Below are 27300 nucleotides of genomic sequence, written 5' to 3' on the forward strand. Positions count from 1 at the left end.
AATATGATGGGGGCTGAAATTCTAGAACTGACAAACATCGCACACACAGCTCCTCTTCAGATTTTGATAAGCATGAGTTTCTCCTTAACTGGACCCCCCACCCCCACAAAAAAAGAAAAAAGAAAAAACTTCACACCTTCCATTAGCTTCCTAAGGGAAGCATTATAGACACACATCTACAATGGCAGTATCTGTGTGTACTCATTCTCTCACATTTCTGGGATGAACATAGGATTTATATATATAAAGGGAATTATTATTGTTATAATTTTGGTTTTTCTGACAGGGTTTCTCTGTATAGCCTTGGCTGTCCTGGAACTCGCCCTGTGGACCAGGCTGGCCTCGAACTCACAGAGATCTGCCTGCTCTGTCATCCAGAGTACTGGGATTAAAGGCAAATGGAATGATTTTAAAGCCCCGCTTTATAAAGCCAAACTTATTTCCAAGCCAAGATTCATTACTTGCACATTCGTTAATCAGAATAGTCCCAGCACCCATGTGCTGTTCACAAGTGCCTACAACTCTAGCTCTAGGGGATCTGATGCCCTCTTTTGGCCCCCATGGGTACCTGTACTCACTCATGCACATTTCTCTACACAGACATACATACACAGAATTCCAGAAGATCAGGAAGATCTCCTTGAGTTCAAGGCCATCTTGATCTATATAGTGAGTTCCAGGACAGCCAGGGCTATTTATAGAGACCCTGTTTAAAAAAATCCCTAAATTTCTGTAATATGCTACCTAGCAACAAAGTCATGTTGATGGAACCCCAATGTTTCCTCTATTGAAATATTTACAAATGACAATCATTGGGCATCAGGATTTCTTTCAAAATGACCTGACCTCAGAGGATAAAGGGAGAGACAGGTGCACCAGTTGGCGCACAGTTCAATATGGGGCAACCAAACCACTCGCTTCAATGTTTCTATTTTATAAAATTCAAAAATGGGGGTGGGGCTGAGGACAGGGTTCAGGGGCAGAGCTCTTGCCTAGCATGTGTAAGGCATTGGATTCAATTCCCGATATTATAATGGGTAAATAAACAAGTATTTTATGTTTGGAAGCTCTGGTAGACTCTTTCCAAACACACTGGTAATGATACTCTCTCTATCAGTCAATGAAGAAAGATTTATTTAGGAGTGAAGAAAAGGATCAGAATCTGGAACAGACCACGGTGTCTGGTGTGTCTAGATAGTGAAGGAGGGCTTGGGGTTTATGACACGGGCCATCACGGAAGGAAACCCGAGCTGTAGCAGTCACTAAGTGTTGGGGGAAGTCCTGTGCATTTGTCAATAAAGTACTGTTGAGCCAATAGGAAACCTAGATAGGAGGGACTAGGAGTCCAGGAGGACTCTGGGAAGGAGAAACACAAGAGTTTGAGATGTAACCGCCATGGGGTAGGAAGCCCGGAACTACTCTCCGGTAAGAGAAATACTTAGATTAACAATTATGGGGTAATTACTTAAGTCAGAGCTAGCCAGTAAGAAACAAGCAAGGCCAACAGCTTCATAACTAATATAGCCTCCTGTGTGTTTATTTGGGACTGATGCAGCTCTGGTACCAGGCTGGCGGGAAGGCTCCTCTCAAAGAAAAAGCTTCTCTTTACAACTAAGCACGGGTGGCTTTAAAGTCATAGCCGGGGGTTTTGCTGTAGCTGCTAATTAAAAGTCTTCATGACTGAGCCACTGTGTGGCTGAACTGGCTCTGTGGAGTGTTCCTGGAGGAGGTGAGTGGGACACAGCAGGTGACCCTGATGTGGGCAATGCATTTCCACGCAGAGGGCCATGTGCATGTCCGGACCTGCGCTACCTGAATGTTACTGTTCTAGTACCCTGGGAGTCTATCAGGTCCCAGAGAACGAGGACTGCTCTGCAGCTCTACCACTATGAAGATCCTACCATGGCCGTGAACCATTAGCTTTGTAACCCCATGGTTCACAAAATGCTAATCAGTTATTACTGCTGACTGCATATACCAGAAAGCCAGTGAGATAATTTAAATGTCCATGAACACATGTGACAACTCTGTGACAGATAAAACAAGGTGCTGGGGAGATGGCCTGGTCAATAAAAGGCTTACCATGCATGAACGAGGACCAGAGTTCAGATCCCCAATACACAACAAACAACAGGGCACAGAAGTTTCAGTCACAACCCCAGTAAGAAAATGGAGACAGGAAGACCCTGGGGCTTGCTGGCCAGCCAGTCTAATCAATTAGGAAGGGAGGGAGGGAAAATGTATAGAGTCATTAAGGAGGACACCCAACTTTGACCTATGGCTTTCACATGCATATGCACATATGTGCACATATGGCTCCACACATGTGCACCCTCCTACATGGTCTCACACACACATAACTGGAGCACTTTATATAAGAGCTGGTACGGGTAACGTGATAGCGGCAGGTCAGTCACGCATCTTCTATCTTGCTGATCTGTAAAAGCCTGCGTGCTTGTGGGGACTTGTGGCCAGAACACGGTGTCTCAGGGTCATCTACACTCAGGTATCGAGTTCTACCTCCACTCTCCTATCAGCAGTGGAAGGTTTCCCAACTTGGAAAAGTCTGTTATCAATGATGAAGGGGAGGAATCAAACGGCTGCTACACCTGCAAGGGGGCTGGGAAAATGAGGAGGTCACGGCATCTCTTTCTCCCATGAAGATGCCTTGAGGCATGCGCAACCCCAAGAGACAGTCAATCAGCCCTGCTTCTCCACTCACGTAGACTTTTGGGGCCAGGGCCTGCTGAGCTGTCTCTCCTCATCATGAGCAGAGCATGTCCGCCGGCCTCTCTGTGTTCCCACTGAGCGGAGGGTGCCCGCTGGTCTCTGTGTTCACACTGAGCGGAGGGTGCCTGCTGGCCTCTGTGTTCCCACTGAGTGGAGGGTGCCCGCTGGTCTCTGTGTTCACACTGAGTGGAGGGTGCCCGCTGGTCTCTGTGTTCACACTGAGTGGAGGGTGCCCGCTGGTCTCTGTGTTCACAATGAGCGGAGGGTGCCCGCTGGTCTCTGTGTTCACAATGAGCGGAGGGTGCCCGCTGGTCTCTGTGTTCACAATGAGCGGAGGGTGCCCGCTGGTCTCTGTGTTCACACTGAGTGGAGGGTGCCCGCTGGTCTCTGTGTTCACACTGAGCGGAGGGTGCCCGCTGGTCTCTGTGTTCACACTGAGCGGAGGGTGCCCGCTGGTCTCTGTGTTCACACTGAGCGGAGGGTGCCCGCTGGTCTCTGTGTTCACACTGAGCGGAGGGTGCCCGCTGGTCTCTGTGTTCACACTGAGCGGAGGGTGCCCGCTGGTCTCTGTGTTCACACTGAGCGGAGGGTGCCCGCTGGTCTCTGTGTTCACACTGAGCGGAGGGTGCCCGCTGGTCTGTGTTCACACTGAGCGGAGGGTGCCCGCTGGTCTCTGTGTTCACACTGAGCGGAGGGTGCCTGCTGGCCTCTCTGACTCCTCGCATTGAGCAGTGGCTTCCCCGGCTGGCATGTGAGTTCCATGTCCATACAGCCTCCTGCTCCCCTGGGTGTGCCAATCTCTGGCTTTGTGTTCTTGGCCTGGAGGCTCACAGAAGTTCTACCTATTCTACATGTTGTCACAAGTCAACGGGACACTGGGAGGAACTAGGAACTCTTCTGTCAGAGGCCAGGAAATAAGAAAGCCCCAGAGCTTCAGCCACAGGCTGACCCAGCCCTCACAGTACCCCACAAAGCGCCAGAACCAGATACTGGCCTGCAATCAGCCTGTGTGGATGGGAAGGGGCTGCCAAGGACAGGAAGTCTCAATGCTACGCAGGATTGACGGTGTTAAGAGATGAGGGTATATCATGACAGGGTTAGGGGAGAGTCAGGAGAGACAATGGCCCCACAGAAGGAACTCCACACTCAGAGATAAGTGGCTGAAGGTCACTTATCTGCCCTGTGGCCACTGACATATTCCCGTCCCTAAGCCTTAGTTTCTTCATAAATAAGCTATAGCCACGGAAGGTTGTTCAGTGTTTAAGTGACACGGTAAATATGGAAGTCATCTGTGTAACTATATCCAAAGTGGCAGAGGTAATCATTTCACAATAACCAAAAGTAGCCCAGCTTTCCTGGACGTATCCGGTGTGGGCTGGGGGGAGCAGGCAATGCTGGGGGAGCCAGTATTTACTTTGGCAACCTCCTGAAGGCAAAGCGAGGGTCCCTGTGAATGCCACGCCCTGAGGACCAATCTGCAAAGAGCAGTGAGCAGCGCCACACAAGAGTCTCTCCAGACACAGGGAAATGGTGTGTGTGTGTGTGACCAGAGGCCAGGGGGAGCCACAGGGAAATGGTGTGTGTGTGTGACCAGAGGCCAGGGGAGCCATGAAGGCAGTCATACAAGAGTCTCCCCAGACACAGGGAAATGGTGTGTGTGTGTGACCAGAGGCCAGGGGAGCCATGAAGGCAGTCATACAAGAGTCTCCCCAGACACAGGGAAATGGTGTGTGTGTGTGTGACCAGAGGCCAGGGGAGCCATGAAGGCAGTCATTTTCATCTTCTTCCATGACACTGAGTCCCCACAGGTGAAATGCGAACTCCAATCAGCTACTGGTAACGACATCCATGGCACACAGGTCGGGGCTTAATACAACGGCAGGCAGTTAAGGCCTTCCTCTCATTCTTCATGGGGCAAACACTGCCACAGCTCCCTGGTTAATCAAACTGATAGGCTCTGAGGCATTCTTTGGCATTGCTAAGGTAGAAACAAAAATTTCCTTACACACACAGACACATTACTATAGACACATTCTACAAGCCTTTTGTATACCTGCTGAAGAAATTATCACTTTCCACCCACCTGAGCTGTTACTTAAGCAAAAACAATTATAAATTCCCAATGATGCCTCATAAACGTGCACTCAGTTTGCATAAGCTCATCTCAGTTTGCATAAACCCAATGTCAGCTGAGGTCCCCGCCTCCTGTCCAAATCCCTCCCTGAATCTGACTGGTACAGGGGCAGGCAGTGCACACTTTCCCCTGAACCATCACTGGCTCCTTGTCACTGAGACAGGCACTGGTGTGCCACAGGTGCTCATGCTGAGAGCCTGCTAGGACGCTCAGGCGGTTCTGCCAATCCCTGGCCTGTCCTCCCTCTGGCCACTCTCTGCCAAGAGTGTTGACTTAATTCTGTTTGTTCCTGCTCGAAAGCTTCCTGGTATGAAGAAGTCTCTCTAGGAGAAATTGCCTCTGAAAACCCCTGGGACCTGCAATTCCCACACAACCTCCCCGTGGATTTCCTTTCCAGAAATCAAGGAGGCTGTGGTAGTTCCTGTTCTCCGGGGACACAAAGAGAAGAAAAAGCCTCTCAGAGTTGCTGTGGGCAACAGGCCCCAAGTGGATTAGAGCAAAGGAGTGGGGGCAGGGCTCACGAGCTCTCCTGTCAGTCACAGAGCCCCTCAGCCTCTCAGAGAGCTCAGTCAGGCTGCTCTGCTCTTCATGGGCATCCTGGACAGCCTGGATAGAACCTGTCTGCACACCTATGGCAGACACACAATACACACACTGTGTGAGCCCACATGTGCAGGAAAACACATACACATACACATGGACATACACTGCATGAGCCCACATGTGCACAAGCATGCATACGAATGAACAGACAGACAGACAGACAGACAGACAGACAGACACACACACACACACACACACACACACACACACACACACACACACACACCGGTGGTGTGGTGAGGTCTGTTAGCAGAGGAATCACCTTCTCAGAGAGCTGATGAGTGTCAGTACAGTCTGTGAACACAGGGGTGGGGAGGTGTGCTTCTGGAGAATGTTTCTCTTCCATTGTCCCTTCATTATCAAGCCTGTGTCAGCTCAAGGGACGTTCATGTGGTGGTTCCTTATGAGTGTATTTTACTTGCCTATGTTATGCTTCTGGACAAAATACAGCATTTTTAATACTGCTGTTACAAAATAAACAACCCTATAAAATCCTCTCAACAAACACAGGTCTCGAGTTCAAAAGAGAACTCTGCAGCTCTCACAGCATGGCACAATGGCACCTGTGATGCCACTGGCTCCTCCAAAGAGCCATGCGTGTCAGAACACCTGGCTGTGGACGATACAGACCTCCTTCTTGGGAGCCTTATGTGACTTAAATAAGCCTACCTGTGTCTCAGAACATCTGGGTGTGACTTATATATCTGCACCTTGGCCACACACACACACACACACACACTAAACTCAGTACAACATAGGCAAGGCACACACTCTACAGACACACATACACGCCTGTTCATGAGGGCAGGTGCTCCTCATACTCTTGTGTGAAGCCACAATCCTCACACCCCCTGCTCAAACACTCAAGATTCTCTCCATGTGGACCTCATCCTGAATCCTGCTGATGACAGAGCATTTCACTCGAGTGAGGAGATCCGGTTACATCCCCCTCCCTGTCTGCTGCACGGAGCCGGCAGGCTGGCAGGCCTAGTTGCCAGCACGGCCAGGCAATGCACGGTAAGGGGAGGCATTGGGATGTGGCTCAGAGGCGGAGGCCTGGCGGAGTACCCGTGACAGCCTTGCAGGAGTGGACAGCAGTGCAGGAGCACCGCGGCTGCTGGGAGAGCAGTGACACCCTAGGGACAGTTGCTCAGAAGTACCAATGCTACTCAGAAGGTGCTGCCCCGGGTGGCAGCCTCCACAGGCGGAAACACGGCAGAAAGTGAGGCTACCTTGGCGGAGACGATTCTGTTGTCGGGATATCTCTGTGGAATGTAGGCCTCTGCGCCCGGAGGGGGCTCCTTGTGTCCCACGTAGATGGTCCGACTGTCCACCCAGTTCTCTTCTCCTGCACACTGAGAAAAGAGCATCGTCAGCCTGTGCCTGCGTCCTCCCAACACTGTCACACTGAAACAGACGCCATCTTGCTGACACGAAGGCCACACCTGAGTGCATTCTGATGGTGTGGAAGGTCACATGGGGCTCCCAGGTTCCCTCCCACAGCCTGGACACATGACTGGCTTACCCCTACAGGTGAGGGGCTTCAGTTCTGGAGCCAACTCCCCAGGCAGATACTGACACAGAGGGTGGCCATCTGCTCAGGGAGAGGCCCAATGCACTCTAACACTAGGTGCTGACAGAGACATGTGCCAGGCCCAGAAGACCAGGAGGGTCAGGGACTCACCTCCCTCCTGAACGACCTCTGCTTCTGGGACCACCCCCAGTTCACGGCCAGTAAAAGCATTACTGAGCAGCTGGTACCTATGTTTCTGTTCCAGTTACATCCTCTCTGGCTCTCTCCCTAGTGCTTTTACATGACCAGTCCCTCTGCTCAGCTACCTGCTTGCTGAGGCCATGAAGCTCTTCCCATTTGTCACCCAGTACACCATGCTGGCTCCTCAAGAGTCAGACAGAATGGATACAACCGCTACAGGAGACAACTTCCCAGCCCTGGGGTCAGATGCAACACGGCCACTCCCAGAGCAGTTACTGGTCTCGCCCACAATAAGCCCAGACCCCCTCATCAGGATCTCAGGATTTGGTTCCTCAAAGAGAGCTTCCAACTAAACCATACCCACTGCCCTGAACCCTCTAAGGGACAAGGGACCTGGCTGCCCAGCAGGTACTACTACCTTAGTCAGAACAAAGGCCCAGCAGCCCCTCCCAGTTGGAGATAATTTCTGTGCTGCCTTCCTTTCTATGAGCCTCTAGCTTTGTGGGAAAGTTGAGTGCAGGGGATGGTAACCAAGGCCTTGTTAAGAGCCACACATCAGACCTCTGCCAGGAAAGCGGGGAGGGCTCCACCCCTGCTTGTGGAGAAGACAACTGCCCTGGTGCCCCTCAGGCCTCTGCACAGAGGTGAGTGTTGCACTGAGCTTCACAGGCAGTGGCTGAGCTTCAGGATTGACCATGAGCCCCCATGGAGACTCTGAAGACTGAAATCACACCATGGCCTCGGGGGTACCCACTTAGAGAGGAGCTAACACTTTCAGTTGAAGAGAAGGTTTGGAGTGAAAACACCTCCCAGTCTATAAAACAAGAGCCCTGGAGAAAATCACAGAGACCACGCAAATGCAGCTCCTGGGGTATCTGGGCTCCTTCAAGGCCTCTCCTTGAGGAACTTCTCACATCTTGGCTCACACACCTCCTGCCTGGCAGCTGTGACAGATGCACTGTGCTTAGTGACTGGGGACAGCTCTAAGCTGAGCTGTGGAGAGCTCTCCTGGGAAGGGTTAACCACAGGGCAGCACGGGCTGAGGGCCGAGACACTGAAGGCCAGGATCTGTTCTCAGTGTGCTAACACAGGCAGTTAAATATTAATTCCTGCTCTTCCTGACCAAGGCCAGGAACTGGAGCCGCTCCCACGAATCATTTGCCTGCCTGGGTTTTTAAAATAAAACCTGAAAGCACTTGTCTCTGATGGATGCCAAATCAGACGGACCACCGGAGCCCAGACCACAGCAAGACCACCAAGTGCAGATCACAGCAAGTTTCAGGTTAGCAAGAAGACCTTTGGGGTGTAAGAAGGCTGTCAGGGTTCGGCCCAACCAGAACAGACACTTCAAACAAACGGACACTTCTTAGCGACAACGGAGGTCTAGACCAACCACAGGACTTTGTTTACATGACTAATTAACAAAGCACTAAAAAGAACAGATCAATAAATCTGAGAGAAAAGTTAGGCAGACAGCACTTCCATGAATAAGGTAAAGGATCCAGGCTCCATCACGTGCCCCATGGGAGTAGACGGGACTAACAAGTTGGCAGGGAGGTGACAAGTCAGCAGGAAGATACTAGGACACATCACTGTAGAGCCAGGATAGGAGGAAGTGCTCTGTGGGTGCAGGGCCTGAGCCTACAGAGGTCAGTCACCACTTCAGGGGCTCAGCAAGGGACCACCAGAGCTACAGCCCAGAAAGCCCCAGGCTTCACTGGCAGAACAGGGGTTACGAGGTCAGTCTCAACTGCCCTGGTCCAGTGCAGCACAGGCAATGGGTTGGTACCCTGCCCAGAGACCTCTCTGCTGTCACTATCCCTAAGGACACTCTGCATTTCCGCTCAGAAAGAGTCTTAGGAAGCCAGCCTCTCATCCGTCTTTGGCTTGCTGTGGGAAGACACAAGTGGCACTGCCCACTCTCATCACTTAAACAGGGCTGGAGAGGTCCCCACGAGCCCTCTTCTGCATCACTCTGTGGCACAGGATGGGTACTGTACACACTAGCCTCCCTGCACCCTTTCAGAACAATCCTGAACACCCGTTATCCTGAAAGTGGGTGTAAAACCCCGGCAAACCTAGCAAGATTTGTTTCTTCTGGAAGGAAAGTTCAAGCTGGAGGCTGCCTTCCAGGCACTCCCAGAGTAAGGATCTATAGGCAGACCTTGTGGATCACAAAGGGCAGATCTCCAGGTGCAGTGATGGCCTCAGTACCACATAGGCCTCTGCCAAGCACATACCAGATTCGTACCTTCCCTCAACCACAGGGCAAGTGTGTCTGTGTGTACTTGTGAGCACAGTCCAGGGACCATGCCATCTCCATTTCTCAAGATAAATAGCATCTCAAGGTGCCTCTTAGGGAAGAGGGCCCACCACAGATCTGTTTCTTCTGAGCCCGGAGACATGTGGCCTCGGCATGAAGAATCTGCCTTACAGTTTTCAGGCTGATGAGAGTGCACCAGTCATCAGCAGTCATGAAAAGTAAAGAAACAAGGATCCTCATTCAGGCCAAACTCACTTATGGGGGTTCCCTGGAAGACAGCATTGGCACTGTCTGCACGCTGCTCGTTGTATAAAGCATTCCCCGCAAATCTCCAACCCTCGTGGCAATTCCTGGCTGGTTCTGCTCCATCCAGAGTCGGGGAAGGTTCCGAGCCTTCTTCAAAGACGAACAGGGAGACACACTGGCAAGTGTGATGGCTACTAGCCCAGTTTTCCAGTGCACTTGCCTCCACAGCTTCAGTGAAATGCGCACCAGCATTTCAAGGCCAACAATGCACCCAATTTTAAATGGGGAGTGGTTTTAGATAATTTTAAATCTGCCAACTACCCACACTCCGTCCCCTCCCCAAACAACCCTCCCTGAGAGTCCTGTACTGGGGAAACCAGAGTTGTTTCTGACTCAGGTCAGAAGAGCTACTGGGTAAGTTACTGACCAGACCCTTGAATCAAGGTCACTGGGTATGCCAAGCCAGCCCTCACTTCTGACTCATGCAGGGCAGAGAAGGGGACAGGGCTCACTCCTTACAGGACATGGCTGCACCTACATGGGTCACGCAGGCAGACTGAACCTGTGGCCACTGGAGTCCAAGTGGAGGGAGATGGAACAGCTAACACACAATGGCAAACCAGGGTTCCACCCCTGAAGGCTTCAGGACACACTGCACACAAGTGTCCAGTGACCAGAAGCATCAAAGAGGAGAGAGCAAAGACGTCCTTGTCATGTGCTGGACCTCAGAGCTCAGGCAGGCAGGTCCAGCCACAGAGGACCAACAGGCACCAGAAGAGGCACAGACCAAAGGTGGGGACTGTGTGACTCCACGTACAGGAAGCAGGCAGAGCTCCATCTGAGGGATGGCTGTCAGGGTAAGGTGGGCATGGGGAGGCGGAGGGTGTAAAGAGAGTTCTCTATGGAGATGAGAGTACTGTAAATTAGATGTGGTTATAGCTGGTGACTTGGTAGATGCACAGAAATCACTGGGTTGTACTCTTTGGACAAGCGGGTCTTTGAACACATTCAGCCCATTTCAATAAAGCTTGCCACAGGGTCACCGGGCTCTAAGTAAGGTCATGATTCGAAAACAGACTTCAGGGGCTTCCACTCTTTCCCTCAGACCGCAGATACACTGTCCCCTCTAAGACTCCAGAAGGAAGGAAGCTGGAGCCCCAAAGGCTGTCTTCTCTCAGTTTCAGGAAAAGCAAGCAACATTCTTAGGGTTTAAGGGGAGTTTCTGGTTAGCTGTGCTTTTAGTTTGCTTTTTTTATGTGTTTCTGAGGGAGTTTGTACATACGAATGCAGGTGCCCTGAGAAGAGACTGCAGGATCCCCTGGAGCTGGGGTTTTAGGTGGCGTGGGTACTGAACTTAGGTCCTTTGCAGGAGTGGTACCACTGAGTCTGCTCCAGCCCCTCAACCAAGCCTAGTTTTTAATGAAGCATTTCACTGAGTTCAGTGGGTCCCCCAAGGAGATGCCTGAAGTGGACAGGGTGACTGAGGCCAGGCAGAGGGGAGGTGGCCCAGAAGGGATCCTCCTGGGTGACTCTGCAAGCACATGACATGACAATCCTGATGCCCCAAAAGGGACAATATGCACGGGAACTCAAAATTCAACCAGAGAATGGCCCAGCCTCAAAGGCCCTATCTCCACAGCAGCCTACCTTCACCAATCAGTCATCAGCTGCCCAAGTCCAGCTAGAGACGTTAGCACAGAGGATATGACAAGCTTTAAATAATGTACAGGAAGTCAATCCTGGCCAATGTTAGTCACCTAATGGAAGCTTCAAATTTCAGCTGAAACAAGCGAAACCCACTAACCAAATTACACAGTGGCGACAAGACAAACATGTCCCTGAGCTCAACCCCTGATGATTTAACAGAGGCAGCCCCTCCTGAGGACGATGCTCAGATTCATAGGTATCAAATGACAGTCTTTGCTGTGGTGTCTGCTTGTGGCTGTAAATGGAAAAAGCCCCAGGACAGCACACACTCAGGTCAAAGAGGTGCCCTGTCAGTTCCTGTCCCCCCACAGGCACATTCTGTCACAGACCCCCTCCCCCAAAGCATCCTCTGTCTCCCAGAGTGTAAGCCAGTGCCTATAAATACCCTTCCCCTCTAGGTGGGGAGAGGGAGTCCTTCACTCTGTTACAGTAAAGAAAAAGGCAGCACTCAGCAGCCTTCAGGAGGCCCAGACATCTCCTGCCAGCTTCTTCATGTCTAGACTTGTGGCCAAGGTCCAAGGTGCTCAGTGACAGGGGAACCACAAGCCTGTCTGAGGCTCAAAGCTCTCAGAGTTGGGGATCCCAACAAGCCTGTCCCTCTGTCCCTCTGCACTGCTAACACAGGAAAGAAACCTAAGCCACCCTGCCAATCAGTACCAACTTCCCCCCCTTGCTACCTGCAAGGCTCACGGGGTAACCCTCCGCTGTGAGCGTGATGTCTGATCACAAAGTCATTTAGATCACAAAAGTACATTGACTGTCCACCTGATTTGGAATAGTCAATCTGAAAACCATTAAACACTCACCGCCTAAAACGTAACTTCCCGGATCCAGAACCAAAATAGCAACAGAAATTATAACCACAAGTGACTTTGGCTTGCCCTGGGCTCGCCTCACCATGTGCAGCAGCAGCAGCAGCAGCAGCAGCGGGAGGCACTGAGATTCTGGGGTTTCTGGTGGTGTCAGGGTGAACAGGCGGCTGGGGAAGAGCCAGTGCCGGTGGGAGCTCACCGAATGGCAAGCATGGCGGGACTGGGGTGACAGTACAGGACAGCTCCAGGGGGATGTCGCTGGGGCCCAAGACAACCAAACACTTCCTAAAATCTGCCACACATTGACAGACGGTACAAACTGGCTGCAGTTTCTCTATAACCTCGGACGGGAGTCTGGCGAGGATGGCAGGGAGTGGACAGGCTGCCCTGGGCAGCATCTCAGCTTCCCATACTGGCCTCGAGTGACTCATATGAAAACACTGAAGGATTAATCACTGTTTCTGCAGAACCATGGCAGGATCGCCATCATTGCTGACTGGAGAATAAGCAGTGACTGCAGGCCAAGTGTCGGGAAACCAGGAGCTGTTCTCACCATGCAGATGAATCGTCCGTCGTCTCTGGGCCATGTGCCTGAGATAAGCATGTTACCAATAGTGCGTCCACAGGACTGTGTGTCTCACAGAGACCCACTCTCCCCAAATCCTCAAGATACAAAACTTCATTTTGCTCAGCTTCATGCTGGGTGGAGCAGGGAGAGGGGCGCTGGAGGACTATGAAGTCAGGTGTCAGCTCTGAGGCCAGACTCTGCTGCCCCCGTCATCTGGAAAGGATGGATGGACACTGGCCAACGGGGAAGGCATTATTTGGAGGTCATGGTGTCTGATTAGCTGTAGGCATGGACACTGGTTCTGCTGACCCTCACCTGTGCTCTATAGACTGGCTCACTGGCAAGTCCCGCCTGGGCCTCCAGTCCCGTGGCATGGTGCCAAGGCCTCTGTCCACCCAGACTCAGAACAGAGATGGGTTGGAGTCTAGATCAGTGCTGGCAGCGCACTTACCTGTGGCCAGAAACATGAGCCAATACCGTACCTGCCAGGCATGGGTGGTAATGGAGCTTGACATGGGGAGAAGGCCAAGGACACGAGAGGAGGTGTAGGGAAGAAGAAAGAGTTACCTATGACCCCACCTACTGACCTGCCCACGAGTCACTCCCTTCACTTCTGACAGCAAAACAAGGTGAAGCCAACGGATACAGCACGGAGAGAACGGCTTCGTCTGTGGGCTCGCAGCAACAGAGCTCTGGAAGCAGGAACCTGATCAGGTGCAGGACAGAGAGCCCACACCAGGCATGCAGCCCCTTATCTCCCAAAGCCACACCAAAGCTGTCTGAGTGAGTGGTCGGTCAGGCATGAAAGCCAAGAGACTTCTTCTATATGCATCTCCCACAAAGGACTCCCTCCTCCTAAAGATGAACAAGCCAGAAAGCTCAGCGAATGTATCCAAATTCAAAAACAAAGACACTATGGAGACACATGTGAGTTTTCAGAAACTCAAATTATATACCTTTCAATTGTACTGTGGGCATTTTTGCAAAATACTGAATATATATTTAATGAAGTACAGGAAGAGATGACTCAGTAATTATGGAACACTGTTTAGTGAAAATACTGACAAATTGGGTAACACCACCACACACAATTACTTCAGAAAACACAGTTCGGCTTGAGACATCTCAAAAATCACAAACAAAAGCCTGAGAATCCAGAGCTAAGATTCTGCCTTGGAGACAACACTGTATTGAACTGGGGCCGAGCCTCAGCTTCGAGGTCCCCACCATGCAGGCATGATGACCACACTACAGGCAGCAAGCCAGGCTAAGCAGACAGGAAGGAGGAGTTCCTATCAGGCTCTGCAGCTCCCGTCACTGCCCTGTGGTCGCTCTGGTGAAAGCTCCATCTTAGGACTAGGATAAACAGATGAAGCACGGAAAGGAAACTTCCCAAATAAGCCATACTTGGAGAAGCCTTGGAGGAAAGAAACTGCAAAGCAGATCTGAGCATATTAGGCGCTGCCCCCAGAGAGCAAGACCTGGAAGATCGGATAAGACCCTGGCCAGCTCCATCAACCTCCACACGCATGGAGGACCATCTCAGGCCATGTGCTCATGTCTGAAGGACACCAACAAGGTGCCTCCTGTCCCAGTTGACCTCTGCAGAGGGGGCCTGTCCCTTTCCAGACCCAGCTTCCAGTGTCCCGACACCCCGTCCTGATGCACCCACATTTGTTTCTTCAGACAGCAGGGCACTAAGTTAGGTCTAGATACTTCGTGCTCACCTAAGGCTGGCACATGGGAGACCAATGGTGGCATCACACAGCGCTGGCTGCAGACACCACAGCCCAGTTTAGCAGACACACACCAAGCTCACATGGCGGCACGGATGAGGTGTCTAGTCACCAGGGAAGTCAGAGCCCGCTAGGGAGAGGTGGCACTCAAGGAGAAGCCATGCTTGGCATCGCCCATTAGACCCCGGGAGGCATGGGGGCCGTGGTCTGCATGGGAGAACCATGGGGATTCACACCAAGAAAACAATAATGCCAAGTACCCCTGACAGTTTCTTACGTTGGCAGCATGGCGAAGTAGTAACTGGGACATTGTTTTAAAGGTGGGTTCCCTACGGGGGGGGCATACGTAGCTTCCTGTCCTTTAGAGGGTCCAGGGTATCCCCAATGGTAACCCGCTACAGCCATAGTATCTGTGTGGGACTTTTGAAGCTGTAGACACCTTCCCAGTTGAGTGAACAGCCACCAGCTTAATCTGTTATTTGGTGTCCTCATGCCACAGTTACGGTAAATGAACCCACCTTTGAAACATTCGACTGCTGTGGAAAATTATCTTACGGTGTGCTACACTTGTTTATTGTAGAACATTTGTTTTAATGATGAAAAGATGTATTGTATTCTTTTATGTTGCATTTGTTTAACTTGGTGAAGCTGTGTTACTCTGCCTGTCAAAACACCTGATGGTGTAATAAAAAGATGAACGGCCAATAGTGAGGCAGGAGCAAGGATAGGAGGGCTGGCAGGGAGAGAGGATAAACAGGAGAAGAAACAAGAGAAGCAGGATAGAACAAGGAGGGAGGACGTCAGGGTCAGCCAGCCAGCCAGCCAGCCACAGAGTAAGAGTGAAAGTAAGATACACAGAAGTAAGAAAAGGGAAAAGCCCAGAAGCAAAAGGTAGTCAGGATAACTTAGGTTAAGCAAAGCTGGCAAGAAATAAGCCAAGATAAGGCCAGGCGTTCATAAGTAAGAATAAGTCTCCTACTTTGTGGCAGGCCCCTCAAAGACCAAAGAGGGGAAAAAACCCAACAACATTCACCCATGGAGGTTTCCAAAAGGGAGGTCCTTTTGCCCTGACGTGGGCTCTGTAGTGACAATCACAGGCCAGTATCCCCTTGGTGTCTCAGGATACTTGCTGTACGTGCATTTCTGTCTCATCTGTGCACAGGTTGGACTGAGGTGCAGTGCACTGAAGCGGAGAGCCAGGAGGTAAAGGCCTGCGTGCTGTCTCCTCCCACGCCCACACAGCATCCTTCTCAGAGAGAAACTGGCAGGAAAAGCACATCCCCAAGTCTCTGCCCTCAAGGCGCATTGCCAGGGTGGCCACTCCCCAGATGCTGAGGCAGCATCCCTCGAGTGGTGCACCAAGGGAGGGGAGGGCTGATACCAGAGGATCCCACACAAGCTGCTCAGAGTGCGTGGCAGCAGTGCTCTCCCTCTGAGCAGGCAGAGTGCACTTGTCGGGGTAGAAGAGACAGCCGGGCCTCCCAATGCCTGCCTAAGAACCTCACACTTCAGAAGTCCCCTGCCACTGTCCACAAACCCTAACAGTGTGTCTCAGAAGTCCATGTCCGTGCCTGACGTGCTGCCCGGGAGACACCCTGCTGTCGTGGAAGGGTCCTTAAAGTCATGGTCAGGCTGTGACAGGGGCATTTCATGCATACTCATGAACATGGTAACATCTGTCCCTGAGCAGAAGGGAAAGCCCCCATACTCTCTCATCTGGCTGGAACCTGGCAGCACCCAGTGAACTGGTCACATGCTCTGAAGAGAGTGCATGTTTCAGTCAGAAAGAGAGGTCTTCACTCCCAAAGACTGTTTCACCATGAAAATATAACGAAACAAATCTTTATCATGAAAACATGGTTGAGCATCTCTTATGTTGTTTGAAGTTCACTTAAGAAATGCCAGTATTTTCCTCTTCATTCTCTGGACTATTTCTTAATCTTGACTCTATCGTACAAGCACACTCCGAGGAATGTCAATCAAACAAGGAAGGGGCCAGATGAGGTGCATGGGGGGTGGGGGAGGATGAAAAGCGGTATGGCGGGGGAACACTGCACGGTGCAGGGGCTATCAAGACCAATAGTGTTCCCAGGTGCCCTGGTGGTTCCTAAGCTGCTGCCTTCCACCAGGGAGTTGGTTTGACTTATGTGACTCTATGGCTAGCTCTTTGCCAGGCGGAGTTCCAAGCTAGTGGGAGGAGGGGACAACTGTCACACACACTTACAGGGCAGGAAACATTCATTCGATGCACAGTGGCTTCATCCCTGAAGCGTGAAGCCACGGGAGGCAAACGTATCCACGCAGACCTTCCCTGAAGCAGCCACATATCAACGGTGACATGCTTTTCTCCGTGAGCGGAGGCTGTGGCTTTGTAAGGCTCTTTCACAGAGAGACCTTGCTATATCTTTAGGGGTACACACTGCATCAACGCAGCAAGAAACAGCCGTGGTCTGTGAGTCCTTCCTGCTCTAGACCACATGTTCTGGCGGTGTTCCTGTCCCTATCAACTCCTTCCAGGACCCCATACTTAATAGGAGCAAGTGAATTGAGGAAATGGCGTTGAGTCCTCCCAGAGAGTCTTCCCCAGCAGCCTCAGGTCTTGTAGACCTCCTGACACATGGGAAGAGGACACACACCCCTGGCAGAACAGGTTTGGAAGGCAGCTAGGCCTATGAGGTATCTCCATGGAAACGGGCACGCATGGGTAATTTAAGGCTTCAGTCTTTATGGGGATGCTAGGCGCTCCTGTGTGAATACAACTGGTTACGCTATTGAGACACGGCTGGGACAGGTTTTAACTAATGCAGCAGATGCAGCCACAAATCAAACTTATCCCCAGTGCCTCTTTCTCCTGACACTTCTAATAACAGAGCTTTTCACACTGGCAGTTCGCAGCCTGGGAAGAGGTGTGGGGGTGGCAGGAATACTGCCTGGCTTGCCACCTTCAGCCTTGGTACAGACCTGCTGACCCATCAGGCTCGGGTGCTGAATTAAAGTCTGCCTTTCAGTGTGGAGGATGTGGGACTGGAGATTTGGGAAGCATGCAGTATTTTGTTTGGCAGAAACAGGACGGTACCCAGAACTAAGCTGCTAACCCCACTGGAATGACTTTCAGTCTTGTTTGACATCTGTCTTTCCGCTATCCCCTTACAGGTGAGGGTGGTTTCTGTCCTTGGAAATCAAGTTAAAAGTTTCCAAGGTTTTTCTACGATGGTTTGTTTTAGTCTGTGTCAATACCTTTTGAAATTACCAACCTAGCTGGATCTGGTGACATACACCTGTCATCTCCACTACTCAGGAGGCTGAAGCAGCAGGATGAAAAGTTGGGACTATGTGAGTTCAAGGCTAGTCTGGGCAACTTAATTAGACTCTGTTTCAAAATAGAAGAGAAAAAGCAGGCTGGGAATGCAGTTCAGGGTGGGATATTTACCTAGTGTATGAGCCCCGGGTTTAGTATCACTACAATTAGGAAGGAGAGGGGAGGGAGGGGAGGGAGGGGGGGAAGGGATGGGAAGGGGAGAGAGAAAGGGAGGGAGAGAAGAAGAGGGAGGAATTTATAGAACAGGTTTAAATTTGGCTAAACTGAAGGACGCTTCCCCATGAAGCTACCAGAGGTGGGTGGTCTTACTTCCTGTCCCACCCTGAGCTGTACACAGCACACAGACTGGCCTTGCCTCCAGGAGAGGCAATCATGGCAGGATGCTTGCTGCTCCAGAGAGGACATGGCAGAGGCAGCAGAGCAAGAACAGGATGGTGAGCGTTCTCCTCAAACAAGTGTCAGTCTCACCACTCTCAGGGAGGGGCAGCCTAAGCCAGGAACAGGAAGAGACATCTCCCTAAACTCGATCCTGCTGGGGCACAGTACACACATGCCTTTTGTTTGTTCCTTTGAATACAGTTGGGGCTGGAGGTCACTGTCTTACAGTGTGGGGATTCTGCTAGCAAGGACACAAGAATAGCCATTCTGGCTGTTTCTGGCTGGTGTGACATCCACATGATGTTTGACAGGTCCCTTAGTAGGCTTGGAGCCTCTGTGTAGCTGGAGGTGAGCTCTTCAGCACCTGTCACAGAGGACAGATCAGCCACAGTGGCCTTGGGGACTGTCACACGGTGGCCTTGGGGATGACCCAGCAGATGGTCTCTCAAAGCACAGCGTCCAGTCTCAGAAACTGCACCCAACTCCGGCGATCACTTCCCAACTTCAGCGTTGGTGGAAAAGCAGCCCACAGAGACCCAGCACCTGCCCCAAGCTCCCAAACCCAGCTGGAAACAGGCCTGTTAGAGGTCTACTGGCTGACTGCATGCTCTCTCTCGGATGGATGAGGGAGCCTAGGGAGGTCCTGCACTTCAGCACTCTGGAATACAAAGACAGAGAGAAGACCTCTATGAGAGGAGGCTGAGTACTCAGTGAGAGAGCCTGGGCAGCAAGAGGAAGGCTTCATGACAGGGACGAACAGAAACACACTGCCCCATCTGCCAGGATGGCACACTGTCAAACCACAGAGGAAAGGCTCGGGCCTCCCACGGAGGCCGTCACTACACTTCCTTAGCAAAGGGAAAATGCGGGCAAGGGGCAGACTCCAGCACATTCACTCCAGGGCCGCAAATGCTAACACCATCAGTGTCTTTTTGTTTGGGGCACTGGCAGGGGATGCTGGAGAAGGGGTCTCATCATACAGCCTAGGCTGGCAAACTCACAATTCCTTTCAGCCTCCCGAGGGCACAGATTTCAGGCCTGTGCCATGACTGCCTTGACTGGGCATTTTCTTTTCTCCAATATAATATCTTTATTAATTATTCGGAAATTTCATACAGCATACCCAATCACACTTGCTTCACATTCCTCCCAGGCCCATTAAGAACTACAAAGATGGGTCAGCAAAGAGGCTGAGTGGGTAAGGGGCCTCCACCAAGCCGGAGGACCTGAGTCCAATCTCCAGGGCCCACATGGTGGATGGAGAGTGACTCCTGAAAGTTGTCCTCGGACCTCCACGCGTGCACACACACAATCAATAAATACAAACACATTTTAAAAATTACAGCAGAGCAGATTATCTGCAGTCCCAGGGTTCCCCCGTTTCCACTCTCCCTGGTCCCTGCTGGCTGACTGTGCGCAGAATGCTGCTACATCTGTGTGTATTTCCAGCGGGGCTGGGGTGTGTCTGCATTCTTATCCACCCGTGGATGAGGGGCCTCGCCTGGCACTACCTGTGCATACGGCAGATGCTGTTAGTAAGTATCACATCTGTGGGGATCACAGACCCTGGCCGGAAACCCACTCCTCCATCAGCCTGGGAGCAGACAGCTGTGAGACAATGTTTACTGAAAACATGTTTACTGAAAACAATCCAAATCCATAAGTTCCTGATAAGGACTTGATAAGGGCTCACTGAAACACCCTGACTTTGATCTTCCCGATGGCTAGCTACTTCTGCTCCCTGCTGTTCCCGATTCTGGTGTCAGAGATTTAACCACCAGCCAGGAGGAGAAAGAGGTTGTTGGAGATTTGTGTGTGTATGTATGGCAGAAGTTTTTCTGAAGGGAAGCGTTTTTCTTGGGAAGTTCTCCTAAGCCGATCTGGGGACCATAAAGTTTTCTTAACACAACCGACTGGTCTCTGTGTCATCTATCCCGACGCCCTCGCCACAGTCTCGGATACAGGCTGCGCAGGAGGCGTGGCACACATTTGTATCAACAGAGAGGAGATAATAGCTTATCAGCATTGATAAACACACAGGCCATTCCTTTCAACCCCTGTCCAGTATTACATAGGATCAATGGACGATTTATTTACACAACCCTAAGAGGCCTTTCCCCACTTACAAACAGTACTGTGTACAGAGGCCTCTAGGCACACCAGGTAACAGAATCCAGGCTTATAACCTTAGGCCTGGGGAGTCCCAGGGCAAGATGGGCTCCACATGCCTCCAAGCAGAGCCAGCAGGCCTGGGCCCCACACTCACATGGGACTTGTCAGCTCTACCCTCCGACTCAGGCAGCAAGCCTCGCTGCTGTCCTGTGTGGTCTCTTTACTTAGTGGTTTGTCTGATTATTAATGTGGATTTAACTCTTATTAATGTGGGCTTCCTAACGGTCACTCATATTTTGTGTGTATGTGTTCAGGTGCATACACCATTTGTGTAAAAGGTCACGGTATCCACTATATATTTTTGAGACAGTCTCTCTGAACACAGAGCTTGCCTACTGAGCCACACCGGCTGGCCAGCCTGCCTCAGGGACCTCCGCGGCACCAGGATCACAGATGCACACTCCAGGCCTGGCAGCTTGTTACATGGGTTCTGAGGGGCTGGACTCGGGTCCTTGTACAGCAGGCACTTTCCCAGGGGAGTCATCTCCTCAGGCCCACTTTTTCCATGGGGGTTCCTTTCTCTCACAGAGGTGCAGCTACAGGAAGCCAGGCACACTGTGATAAGGACAGCCCTTTAGTTTCTGGTGCCTCATCGCTTCACATTTGATAACCTGAATTGCCAATGCTTCTGAAAACCCTTCTGATACCCTGATGGTTCAACTTCTAATCCAGGGATAAGGCATTGTGGTTGTCTGGTCAGCAGGCTGCTCCATCAATGAGCTGGTCACTGAAGGAACCATATTGTAAGCTGAAGTGACCTGTTAAAAGTGGGGTCTGGGTCCTGATCCTGCCCCGTCATGTGACTCTAAGAAGTCAAGCTGCAAGAGCAGGGTGTTCACGGCCTCAGTCAGATGAAAATATGGGCAGCAGGGATCCCATCTGCTAGACTCTCCAGCGTCTTCCAGGTCTGAACACCAAGACATGACAACCAGGTTTCCCCAGAAAGAACAGCGGGGAAGGTTGCCCTATGGCCCTGAGTCACTCACAGGGGAGCAGCTGTAGGCTGAAGACCAAGCTGTAAAGAGTGACCTAGGCTGCTGTAGGCCCACTGTGTCACGTGACTCCACAAAATCAGACCCAGAGCAGGCCACAGAATCGAGCTGTGGCCACACCCAGTCTCCAGTCCCACATCCAGCACCCTGTGGAGGGACAAACTCAAGTTTATATGGGGAAATTTCCCTCTTGTTTTCCACAAGTCATGGTATTTCAAACATCCTCTTATCAAACTCAGGTCAAAGCAATAAATATTTATTGGCAGTGCTGACTCATAAAACCACTTCTGAACAAATGAGTGCACGGGACTCGAGTCTCAGAGCGGGGACAACGGTCCCACTTGTGCAGGACTGTCACTCAGCACCTGTGAGAGCTGGCTATAAACCGGCCAGCCGAGTTTGAACCGAGATGGACGCTTTCTTTCAACAGGCGCCCTGAGAGGGAGAACCCCGAGATGGCGGCTGACCAGGCTGTGCTGTTACTATCTCCTGCTGCTGACCCAGCTGGCCCCCCCTTAATGGTCCCCCTGTGCCCAGTCCCCAGCACCTCTGCATGGAACAGGGACACTCACAGGCCGCACCCTGCAACAGGCCCTCTACCTACTCTGGGGAGAGATCAGAATTTTCATCCTAGGACCAGTCCCTGAACAGTCCTCCCGTGGGTTTTATGTCTGAAAAGAAAAACAAGGACGGCCACTTCGTCCAGGGTGGTTATACGGTTGAGACTGCAGTGGGTCCTGTGGAGTCGCCTGGGTCCTGTGCGGCCCTGCACGGGAGGCACACAGACCCTCATTCCTGTGTCTGTCTGTAAGTAAGCTAAGAACGGAGGGCTGCTTCAGCGCCTAACAAGCAACAGCGCAGCAGTGAGCACCGTGCACTGGACGGACAAGGCTGTGCTTTCTGTTGCTCTTTCTTTCTTAAGGATGAAAACCAACTTTCGTAAGCCGTTACAAAGCGGGCAGGCCATGACAGCTCTCTGAGAGGAGCTTGTTAAACCAACACAAGGTTGTGCAATTAGACCCCATTTCAGAACCCACTTCCTTTTGTCTGGTTGGAAAAAACAAATCTGTTTAATTAAACAAAACAACAAAAAAAGAAAAAGGAAAAGCTTAGAAAAATTACTGCAAACCTTTCAGACAACTTGGAAACACCTTTGCCAGAATAAGTGTCTGTCTCCAATATTCCCTTGGTAGATAAAGGTAAACTTGTAGAGCTACTTATGACAGTGGAGATTTTACTTCTGATTTCAATGAACCCTCAGCACAGGGGGAAGGGCAGTTCTCAGTCCACTCTCTGCACCCAGGCAGGCGAATCACCAGAGGAACACGCGTAGGTGTCTGCTGGGGGAGGGCAGGGGCTCACAACAGCCTTCCTGGGCTCAGAACCACAAGACAGTACCAACGGTGCACGACTGTCTTCCATGGATGTCAACTTCAAAGTCTCCAGACACTGTCACGTGTCTTGGGGTGGGAGGGATGGGCAGAATCGCTCCCAGTTGAAAACCTCTACCTCAGAGCAAGATGGATTCAGCTTTAAGTAACTGCACCTGAGCAATAAGATAGCTGGGGAGGGGTGAGGTGGGGCGTGGGGGAAGAGGAGTGTTGTAGGGGGTGTTGCGGAGCATGGCTCCTCCTATTAATGGAACCGAGTTCCTGCAGGTCTGAGAAAGTGTTGGAGTGGTCCACCCTCCACACCAAGGTGTACCTCACAGTCATACACGAGGGTCTGAAGGAAAATACGGCTGTTGGGTGTTTGAAGGATGAGGAGATGATGGAGGCTTGCTCCCTCCTGGGGCTGATGCTCAGAGGTTTCACACAGTTCCAAAGACATGCTCAGAGTGTTCCTGTGTGGGAGTCTGTGTGGACCACAGGAAACAGGAGTGACGTTTCCATTCCTACCCCATGTCACACCCTCACTCAGCATGTAAATGTCCACATCGTGTCACAGCCCGCTGACGGACGACGGCCCCTGCTTCTCTCAGCTGCAGGCACCTCCCCAAGGCTGCCAGCCTCAGTCCAGACTTCACCTCTCCCTGAGAGGCAGGAATGTGGATCTCCCGCCTTTCTGTGTGTCTGTCTGTCCTGTCCCCCATCACCCAGCACTGGGCCACCCTCTCAGCTCTGCTGTGGAACTTCACGTGAGCAGTGCCTGATGGGCAGCCCCTGAGCCCGCTGCTTCCAGAACAAGTCTTTTGTTCTGTCTTAGGAGGGAAACAAATGGTAATGTAAAGCTAGCTCATCCTTCTCACAAAGAGGGGAGGCACTTGGTATCGTTCACTCACTGAGCTGGCAAACCTCAGGGCCACCCAGTGTTTTGTATCAAATGAATTTTTACATTTTAGTTCAAAGTGTAGTCTACAAAGCTAAAAGTTCCAGGGCCAATGTCCTCTGCAATTGCTGCATCTGGTCACTGTGCACTTGTGAAAACCAGACACTCTGAGGTAAGGAAGGGGGCTGGTTCCAGGAATGCCACAAGGCACCAAAACCCACTGTGCACACACCCTTATGTAAGATACCACTGCACCTTCCTTCAACCCACACACATCATCCCGCCGACGCTGACAGTAGATGTGCAAGTGGGCTCTGCCGGCAGTCATTACGGAGCCTCTCTCTGGTTGCCAGTGACAGGAGGCAGCCTGGCAGATCTAGGAGGTGTGTGTGTGCGCAACAGGCTCACTGTATTTCACGTATCTTCAGGTGAAAAGAAAACACTGGAATTGAAGTGTTGTTCCAGTCAGAACCTGGCATGTTCTATGGGGCTTACTGGAAAACACCGCCCAGGCAATGCAGAAAGAGGGTCACGCCAGGCCCTGGGAGGCACATGATCCGTGGACACAAATGAGTGTCACAAAACCACAAGGCTCAGGGACAAATAGCCATCAAAACAGAGTCACAACACAGGCCAGGGCAGGGTTAGGAAGTATAAGTTCCTAGTCCTTATTACATTTGCTCCTAACATAACTTGCTTAATTATTCATTTATGCAATTTAATTTTCAGTAATGGACCTAAGACTACTGGACATCTGGCAGCTGGCTCTGTGTTCAATACAATGGCATCTCTGTAATAAAGGGTCCAGAGCAACAGGACCAAATAACCAGGAACCGAAACTTCCCAGATCATGAGCCAAAATAAACCACTCCTTTATTAGGCCGATTATCTCAGGTGGTCTGTCACAGTGGTGGAATGCTCTCAAGGACACAGGTAAAGAGTGGTGGTCTGACCCAGCTCCAGAAGGGAACTTGAGACTTCCTGACTCTGAACAATGCTCCTATGTGGGCTTTGAAAACTGCATCTTGAGTACAGAAAACACCTAACCTAAATAAGAACAAGACATAGTTTTGATCTGAATACACCTTCCAGTATTCTCAAATAATCACAGAGCCAACTAACACAGGCACAAGGAGAAGCTGCAGACAAGAATGGCTCAGCAGTCAGGAAACACACCAGGGAAGCACACTGGGTGTTCTGTGCCTTGTTTACTCTCAAAGTGACAGCCTCCTGAGTCTGTCACCAATGTGCAGGGCATGGGAACACACAGCTGCTTTGTCCTGTATTACACCCTGCCCCCACTCCTATGATGGACGGGGCTCATTTCCAATGCTTTCAGCCAGCCATAATTTTGCATCCTCTACCCAAATAAGCAGCAGGCCCCCCTGCACGACTTCACAGGCAGCAGGGGCTCCCGTGTTGGGGAATAAATCCACACAAAGCTAAGTTTTAAATGTGGTTCTTGCCCTGGTGAGATGGCTCACTGAGTAAAAACACCTGGTACTAAGCCTGACAACCGAGAGTTCATTTCCCAAAACCCACATGGTAGAAAGCGAGGACAGACTCTTGACATCGACACATGTGCTGTGGTGTGCACCCACACACTTGCATGCACGCACACACACACATGTATCACACACACGTGTATGCCCACACGTGCACTCACTCTCTCTCACACACACACACACATATCACACACACACACAGGTATGCATCCACACATGTACTCACTCATACACACACGCGTATGCCCACACATGCACTCACTCACACACACACACACACACACACACACACAGGTATGCACCCACACATGCAATCACTCATACACACACGCGTATGCCCACACATGCACTCACTCACACACACAGGTATGCACCCACACATGCAATCACTCATACACACACGCGTATGCCCACACATGCACTCACTCACACACACACACACACACACACACACACACACAGGTATGCACCCACACATGCACTCACTCATACACACACGTGTATGCCCACACATGCACTCACTCACTCACACTCACACACACACACAGGTATGCACCCACACATGCACTCACTCACACACATACAAAATCATTAACTAATATAATACATTTTAATTTTCTACATTTTATTCTTGTTTAGATTTATTTATTTTATATGTATATGTACCACATGCCTACACAGTACCCAAGGAGACCAGGAAAGAGCTTTGGGTCCCCTGGAACGGGAGTTAGAGATGGTTGTGCCCCACATGCCATGCTGGGAATTGAGCCCAGGTCCTCTGCAACAATGGCAAGTGCTCGTGATCACTGAACCATCTCTCCAGCCTGCAATAATTTTAAAAATAAAGCGTGGGTTTTTTTAAAGTAAAATTAGCATGCAATGAATTAGGTTAGCAAACTGCTGCTGTGAGAACTAGCCATTAATAAAATTAATTTTCACTTTTCCTTTGAAGGCATCCCATTCTCATTACCAGGACTCACAAGAGAGGGATGGGCCACCATCAGATAAGCGTCCTCACCTGTCACCTCATCCATGATTCATAGGAAGCACCATGGGAGAGAAGCCAGCACTTGGTCTTGGTCTCCAGTAATCTGGGGGAGTCTTTCCACCCTCTGCCATCAGGCTGGGAACAGCCGAGACCAGCTCCCTCTCTAGACTCGGTGTAGTAATGGAGGGGCTGCAGCAGGCCACTGCGCAACGCCAACCTCAAGCTTGGAAGTGAAAATACAAGTCCCAACTGTAGGTGCTGAATGGCACGTGCAGGCAATGTACCAAAGCAAACTGGCCGTACACTGATGGAGGCTCTGTTCATGTGCCTTCGAAGGCTGGGAGAACTGCAAGGCCTATGTCTTTACCCCAGGAGGAGCGTGGACTTAACACCTGCCCACATTTTCCCTGTGGTGTACACCCTCAGTGCAGAGGACTTTGTCATCAGTATCAGAGGATCGTCAGAGTCCATGACCCCAAGTCTCACATCCAGGGACTCTGTGCTACAGCACAGTGAGGTCTGGCAATCCTGCAGAGCACCAGGGACCCTGTGCAGAGGGTTCACACTGCCAGCAAGACATGAAGGGACCTCGGTTCGAGTGCTCATCCATGATATACCTTCAAAGGATGACAATCTGCATGCTCTTGGGAAGGTGCCAGAGTTACTCACATTCCCTGAAGCAATGACCCGGAGACTTGCAACCAAGGGCAGATGGTCTCTTAAAAGACCATGCAGAAGGATCATCCTGAGTTCAAAGTCAACTTAGGATTCAGAGTGAGTTCCAGGTCAGTGTGGGAGACAGGGTGAGCCTTCTCTGAAAAGCCCACCCCAGAGACCACAGGGGATAAGTAATTTGGCTAAATACCTATCTTAATTCACACATATGCATGTGAGTACACACAGACACACACACACAGAGACACACAGACACACACACAGATACACACACACACACGTTGAGTGTTCAAATGTCAACAGACAAGTGAAAAGCAGCAGAACTATTCATAGCACTCATAATTCCAGAGCCCAGTTCTAGGCTGCATTTGTGTGGCTCCCCCATTTTACACCAACTGAAGTCTTCATCTGAGTCACATTCACAGAGCAGGTAGTTCTGAGCCACACAGTTTCTGCTACTTAATCTTCACCGCATCTCTGGGGCAGAGTG

General features: G+C 51.0%; 1 protein-coding gene across 3 annotated transcripts in view; it reads right to left on the bottom strand.

The window, feature by feature from the left end:
- Atp11a (ATPase phospholipid transporting 11A) overlaps positions 1–27300 on the bottom strand; it is a 106191-nt gene that overhangs the window by 55162 nt on the left and 23729 nt on the right. For all 3 annotated transcript variants that reach the window (XM_005073320.4, XM_013115794.3, XM_013115795.3), the window contains exon 2: positions 6700–6822. In XM_005073320.4, coding sequence (XP_005073377.1) covers positions 6700–6822 — 123 coding nt within the window. The remainder of the gene's footprint in view (positions 1–6699; positions 6823–27300) is intronic.

The sequence above is a fragment of the Mesocricetus auratus genome, unplaced genomic scaffold, assembly GCF_017639785.1.
Source record: "Mesocricetus auratus isolate SY011 unplaced genomic scaffold, BCM_Maur_2.0 Super-Scaffold_100031, whole genome shotgun sequence".
Taxonomy (NCBI): Eukaryota; Metazoa; Chordata; class Mammalia; order Rodentia; family Cricetidae; genus Mesocricetus; species Mesocricetus auratus.